Source organism: Tupaia chinensis, unplaced genomic scaffold (genome assembly GCF_000334495.1).
Source record: "Tupaia chinensis unplaced genomic scaffold, TupChi_1.0 Scaffold000088_1, whole genome shotgun sequence".
NCBI lineage: Eukaryota > Metazoa > Chordata > Mammalia > Scandentia > Tupaiidae > Tupaia > Tupaia belangeri.
In genome coordinates, this window is record NW_006159550.1 from 4,896,632 (window position 1) to 4,904,136 (window position 7,505).

Below are 7,505 nucleotides of genomic sequence, written 5' to 3' on the forward strand. Positions count from 1 at the left end.
TGCTCAGCCCCGTGTCTTGTGTCCCCAGGAGAAGGTCATCCCTTCTGTGGTGATAGAGCCAGCCTCCAACCACGAAGGGGAGGGAGAACACGAAGGTGCAGAGCCCAAAGAAGCCCCCGAAGACGCAGCCCCTGCAAGCCCCGAGTCTGCGGAGCAGAAGCCGCCGGAGGACGCTGTGCTGGCGGCCTCTGCACCTGCTGGAGCCTCGGAGCAGCCAGCAGGAGCGGCCTCTCAGGAATGGCCTCCTGGCTTCCTCTACAAGGTCTAGTTTTTTTATTTTTAATCTCATGGTCATTTGTCTTGTCTTTGCTTTGAGTCCCTTTAACCAAACCATGGGTTTCTGATTTACCGTTTTCAATATATATTCCTTCTGACGTGCTTCCATTTCTGGCTAGTCTCCTGGGAGATAGCCGGATTTCCGTGCATATGGACAAGCAAGGATGGGTCGTTTTCTCCATGTTTTGACACAGAATACCTGACGGGCAGGTGGCCACAGGGAGGATGGTGGCCTGGGCATGTGTGGTAACCTGCCGCCTCGTGACCCTCCTGGGAGCATCTAACCCAATACTGTGCTCCCAGACTGGACCGTGCTCCCAGACTGGACTGTGCTCCTGGAACAGAGCCAAGGGAGGCCTTCCTCAAGTTTGGCCTTTGGACAGCACATGACAGGAGAAGGAAGCCAATATGTACCCAAAAATGAGCGAAACATTGATCAAGGGGCTTCAATGAAGAGGAAGAATAAATTCATAGGAGCGGGTTTTGCTCAGCAGGGTCACCAGAATCTTGGTAAACTGAGGGGTCTTCCCGAGCCAAGTATTAAAGGCAGCAGCACTTCCTAGGAGAATCTGTGGGGAACTTGAGTTCTACACTTCGATTTTGTACAAATCCAGCTCTTTTTCTTAGAAGGGGTTTTAAATAGGTGTGTCATCACGGGGGTGAGATTGAATAGTAGTCACTTCCTTTTCTCTCTTCTAGAAAGTGACTGCAGCCCTGCCACCTCAGATGGGGTAGGGTGGGTGGAGTAGGTTTGTGAATGAGTTAAAGTGGAAGAAAGTTAACCGTGCGGATGAGGGACCGCGTCCTCCATGTTGTATTGGAATGCGAGTATGAGAAGTCGAGGAAGCAGCGTGCCCAGCCAGGCTTCCTCCTGACGTAGCGTGACCTAGTGCCCATCATGCACCTCTCTCCCTGGGCCTCTGACTTCTCACCAGAGACGTTAGTAGGGGATGTCACCATCACTTCCAGCCCTGGCATTTACTGATTCCATATGCAGAATACATCTTTTTTTTTGGAGAGGTTTTTGCTATAGAGCACATGCGCTTGCCAGAAAGACAGGGATAGAGACAGACGAAAGAAATCATCCCCCAGGGGGATGGCCATGCCACAATCCCTTCTCCTCCATTCTTCTCTCAGGATCTTGGGCACACACGCACATGCACCCAGCGTGAGTTTAAGCCGCTGGGTCCTGGACTGGAACCACGGTCAACTACATGTGAATCCAGCAACACAGCCATTACGGCAACTGCTGGTCCCTCAGAATACACATTTTAAAGCAGGTGTAATCTTGGTAGGATTAGGAAAAGCACCTGTGAGAAATGAAACTGGCTATGACCACGTACTTGCTCAAGCTGGGTACCAGATGCGGAGGGATTCATTATAGTATTTTTTCAGCTTTAATTTTTTTTTATATTATTTTTGCTATAGGGCACATGCATTTGCTGGAGAGATAGAGATAGAGAGACAGAAAGGGAGAAATCAATCCCCCCACCAGGGGACGTGGCCACAATGCAATCCCTTCTCCTCCATTCTCCTCTCAGGATTTTGGGCATGCACACACATGCCTGTTGCAAGTTTAAGTCACTGACTGGTCTGGGACTCAAACCGTAGTTGACGGTGTGGGAGTCCAGCAACGTAACCATTATGCCATCTGCTGGTCCTCTGCTTTTGTTTTTCTTGAATTTCTATTCTAAAATTTTAAAGAAACCTTTTTTTAAAAGGGAGGGGGAAGCAGGTTACTGTGGTAAGATGGAGAGGGTAGGGAAATGAAGTCTATTTCCAAAAACAACCCACGTGTTTGATGCGGTAGTAACTCTCATATAACATGGTAGTGACGGTTTTCCTCATTAATTATGTCACAGATGTTGGGGTTAGAGGAGCTTTCTGTGGTACATTTTTAGTTTAAGCTGAACAATAAACAACTAATAAAGCATCCATGATAATAAAACACAAATCCCTACTGAAAATATGCTAAATTCCAAGTTAATTAACATAGTACTTTCAGGTATGGAAGAGGACATGCATTAGTAAACAGTGCAGATGGCCCCACACGACACAGCAATATTACGGAAATAGGCAATAGTATTCCTGTTGTTAGATGCCTTCTCCCTCTCTGAGATCTGATGCATAACTTCCTCCTTTTATCCTCGAAAATGCTTCCAAGAGTTTCACTTACAACCTGACTGGGAAACCCTGGTTTAACATCTCCTCTCCTTTCTAAGTTAACCAGTTCTTCTAAAAACCCTTCACAGGTGGAAACACTGCATGATTTTGAGGCAGCAAATTCGGATGAACTCACTTTACAAAGGGGCGATGTGGTGCTGGTGGTCCCCTCGGATTCAGAAGCCGACCAGGTAAGAGAGAAGATTAGAAGAGGCTTCAGGCCGCACTGATTGTCCCCAAGGGTCAGTTGTGTGCAGTGACTTCACAGATTTCTCTGTGTTCTGAGGTTTGCAAGCCCATCCTGAAAGGGCCTCAGGCCTTAGGACCATAGCACATTGTTAACTTGCCCTTTGGGTTGCTGCTGCTTTGTTTATTTCTTATCAAATGGATGAGCATTTCTTACCATTCAATCGCTCTCCAGGAATGTTGTTTACAGGAAATGCAGACACTATGCATTAAACTAAAACTCCCGTCTTTGAAAGTGGTTGCATCTGGGGGTGTGGAAAGAGACCTGTGGAAACTTCCTGGAGTGGGGAAAATTGCACTTTCTATCTTAGGGGCATGGTGATGTGTATACGAGTTTTTCAGAATTCACTGGACTGTACACCTAATGATCACACAATGTTTAACTTATACCTCAATTTAAAGAGATGCTTTAAAAAGAATCTCCTCCTAGCAGTGTGGTCTGATGGGAAGGTGCTGAGAACTTCCATTTTGTTCTTGCTCGCGGAGTTTTGAACTCCTGCGATGGCACACAGTGTTGTTGTCGAGTGCCGCTGAATGAACGACCGCCAAAGCCAGATTAAGTTTAAAGGGTGCCTTTATTAGCTGGCCAGTGACTACAGTCTGAGGCTTGGGGAGCGGGGTCGGGGGACCAAGAGTCAGAACTGCAGCCCTGGCTGAAGTCTGAGCAGTCTTTTTATAGGGGTCAGTTACCAGGGTTTTCTATGCAAGCAGTTACAGAAGCTGAATCAAGCAGGTTAATTATTTCTGAGGGGCGTGGGGTTTCCATGTAAGCAGTTCCATTGCTCAACCAAAGGGTTTCGAGCTAGTTAGCAAAGACTGCAGCAGGTACAGGATGTCCTCCCAGATACGGTTTTCTATATGGTTAGCACGAGCTGTTTTCTCATGTGAAGAGCAAGCCGGGTTACAGAAGCAGACAGCCATGTTAGGGTAAGGGAACAAAATGGACGAACAGTTGTTCATGTGCAGGATCTAATAGGCGGCCTTCCTCAGCATGTGTAAATCTGTGTATGAACATGTTTTTCTAAAGAAAAGAGCTGTAACTGCCACACTGTTCTCAGAGGGATTCATGAGTGACACGAAATTTTATTCCTCTAAAAAATTAAGTTAAGCATTACATCTTCTGAGTTTTAGACTTAAATTTTCAACACTGTGTTCATTCTTTTGATAAGACACCATGATAGAGCAGGTGCTGGTTCTAATAGCAAAAAGAGTCTCCACCATGGCAAAGTCAGATCAAAATCTTAAAAGCCCCAAATAGTTAAAAGTTTGAAAATGCACTTCTAAGTAATTTAGGAGTCAAATTAATGTAAGTGAAAAAAAAGTATCCTATAGTGATTATCGAATCTAAGTTTTAAGCCTAAAATCAAAAGATGTCAAATTAATAGGACCAGCAGTTAGCATAATGGCTATGTCGCTGGACTCCCACATAGTTGACCATGGTTCGCGTCCCAGACCCGGTGGCTTAAACTCACGCCAGGCACGTGTGCGTGCATGCCCAAGATCCCAAGAGGAGAATGGAGGAGAAGGGGTTGCGGCGTAGCCATCCCCTCTGGGGGGTGATTTCTCGCTATCTGCTGTCTCTCTCTCTCTCTCTCTCTCTGTCTGGCGAGTGCATGCGCCCTATAGCAAAAACCTCTCCAAAAAAAAAAAAAAAAAAAGATGTCAAATTAAGTAGAATGTGCAGAGAGGAAGGAAATAATAAAATTAAATTCACATACAAATAGAATAAAAAGACATAGATAAAATGAATAAAGTGAAAAGTTGGTTTTTGAAAAGATTAATAAAATTGTTTTAACTTTATAATGATCTTCAAGAGAAAAGTGACAAAGCATTAATTACTATCAGGCAAAAGAGCAACATCTCTATGCATTTCAAAGATATTAAAAATCTCATTATATAAAATAGTTTTCTACTGGGCCCAGAAGGTTGCATGGCAGTAAAGATGCTGGATTCCCACATGGCCAACCACCATTCGAGCCCAGACCAGGCATCTTGGAAATCATGCTGAACACATCTGCACATGTGCCCAAAATCCCGGGAGAGGTTGGAGGAGAAAGGACTGGGATGTGGTCATCCCTCTAGGGGGTGATTTCTCATTTTCCCTGTCTCTTTATCTCTCTGCCTCTTTCCCCAGAGAGTACATAAGCCCTATGAAGAAAAAAATGAAAAGCAAAACCTAAAAAAAATTCTTTACTAACCATAAGTTATTTTTTTTTAAAGAAATAAGTGTGTTAAGACTGGTTTCTTATTTACCAACATGTTTACCATTTCCAGTATTTATTCATCTCCCTCTGAAATTTGAGTTTCCATCTGGTTTCATTTCTTTTTTGTTTGAGAAACATCCTTGGCAATTTCCGTAGTGTTGATTGCTAGCAGTAAGTCCTCTTTGCTTTTGTTTATTCGAAAATGTCTTTGTTATCTTCATTTTTAAAGATATTTTCACTAGAGAAAGGTCTGAATTAAGCTTTTTATTCTTCCAACTTTTAAGATGTTCTATTGTTTTCTTGTCTCTACTGTTTATAATTAGAAATTAGCTGTCATTTGTTTAATCTTGTTTCTCCCTATGCAGCGTGACTTTCCTTGACTACTTTTAAGAATTTCTCTGTATTTCGGTTTTTCATCAGGTTGATAAAAATGTGCTTTGGGATTTTTTTTATGTGTGATTTTTATACTTAGGATTCACTGAGATTCTTAGACTCAACCTATGTTTATTTCTATTCTAATTAGAAATTAGCTGTCATTTGTTTAATCTTGTTTCTCCCTATGCAGCGTGACTTTCCTTGACTACTTTTAAGAATTTCTCTGTATTTCGGTTTTTCATCAGGTTGATAAAAATGTGCTTTGGGATTTTTTTTATGTGTGATTTTTATACTTAGGATTCACTGAGATTCTTAGACTCAACCTATGTTTATTTCTATTCTTAGAAAGCTATTCACTGAGATTCTTAGACTCAACCTATGTCTATTACTATATTAGAAAGCTTCCAGCTACCATTTAAAACAAACTTTTTTTTCTGTCTCATTTTTTGTTTTTTTTTACTTCTCTCTTTCTGGGTTTCCAGTGATACATATGTTAGACTTCTTGATGTCTAGCGCTTTTTCTGTCTTTTTGTCAGTATTTCTTTCTCGCTAGTAGTCAGGTTGGATAAAACGTCGGTCTGTCTTGAGGTATTGCGATGCTTCTGCTACTTCAGATTTGTGGTTAGGCCCATCCAGTGGCGTTTTCGTTTCAGATATTATACTTACATTGTTCCATAGCTTCCATGTTGTTCTCTTATACCGTTTTTATTTACTTGCTAAGAGTTCTGAGGTATTATCTCATCAGCCCCACTTTCCAGTTTATATATGTAAAGATATGTCTAATAGCAACTTTAAGTTTCTTATTGTTGGGACCAGTAGTTGGTGTAATGGCTGTGTCACCAGGCTCCCATGTAGTTGACCACGGTTCAAGTCCTGGACCCGGTGGCTTAAACTCACGCCGGGCGTGTGTGCACATGTGTGCCCAAGAGAATGGAGGAGAAGGGATTGCGGCGTGGCCATCCCCCTGGGGGGTGATTTCTTGCTTTCTGTCTCTCTGTCTTTATAGCAAGCACATGCACCCTATAGCAAAAACCTCTCCAAAAAAAAAAGCAGTTTCTTATTGTTAATTTCTAAAGCTAGGCCATCTCAGCTTTTTACCTTTGAATTATATTTTTTCTTTATTTCCTCATGTCTAGTCATTTTTTATTGATTTTTCGATACTGTATGTGTATAATGCAGTGTAGAAAGTCTGAATTCTGTTTTCTATTCCTGAAGAATGTTTATTTTTCTTCTCGAAGATATTTCAGTTACTGGATAATTATGTTGAATTCATGGCACTTCGTTTCACTTTGTTAGGGTGGGTTTGCTTTACTTTTGTCTTAAGCCTTAGTTTAAATTCTTAATCCCAGGACATTGTCTCTACCTTACCTCTAAGACAGGGCCATTCAGGATTTCAGTAGAAAGCCCAAGTTAGGGGGGCCAGCAGATGGCATAGTGGTTACGTCACTGGACTCCCATGTGGTCGACCACAGTTTGAGTTCCAGACTCGTTGGCTTGAAAGTCATACCAGACATGTGTGTGTGCATGCCCAGGATCCAGGAGGAGAGTGAAGGAGAAGGGATTGTGGTGTGGCATCCCCCCTGGGGTGCGATTTCTCACTTTCCCTCATCCTGCCTCTCTCTCTCTCTCTCTCTCTCTCTGATGAGAGCACAAATCCAATAGCAAAAACCTCTTAAAAATAAAATAAAAAAAGAAAACTCAAGTTATGTAGGCCACTTGGCCCCTGCAAACTTCATATGAGTCAAACTCTCAACACCCCCCAACACACACATTGTCAGTACTTAGATGCCCATGTAGCTTTGCATCTTTCCTGGTGTTGTTTCTGCCGGGTTCTTTTTTTTTTTTTTAAGTATTTTTTAATTTCATTTATTATCATTATTATCATTTGTTTAATTTGACCATAGAGAGACAGACAGAGAGAAAGGGAAAGTAGGAAAGCAAGTCTCCAGGTCCAGGCCTTGAACTGTGGTTAGTCATGTGGGAGTCCTGTGCCCTAACTACCACGCCACCTGCTGGCCCCTCTGCCCTGTTCTTGACACAGCTTTGGAGTCAGCCTGGGACTTCAGAGAAGTTGCTCTGCATATTTGAGGATCTCTCTGTTGTTTTCTCCTTTTCAGGATATTCCTCCATAAATGTTCTAAACTGTATCCTCCGAGTGCCTGATCACTCACTCGGGCTGAGGCTCATTCTCTAGGGAAGATTGAATTAGCATAGATCTCATCAAGTACAGTTCCCACTCAC

General features: G+C 42.7%; 1 protein-coding gene across 1 annotated transcript in view; it reads left to right on the plus strand.

Moving 5' to 3' along the window:
- The window catches only part of AMPH (amphiphysin), a 175,697-nt gene that overhangs the window by 165,146 nt on the left and 3,046 nt on the right, over positions 1 to 7,505 (plus strand). The window contains exons 20-21 of the mRNA XM_006143037.1: positions 29 to 262; positions 2,529 to 2,630. Of these exons, the coding sequence (XP_006143099.1) occupies positions 29 to 262; positions 2,529 to 2,630 (336 nt within the window). The remainder of the gene's footprint in view (positions 1 to 28; positions 263 to 2,528; positions 2,631 to 7,505) is intronic.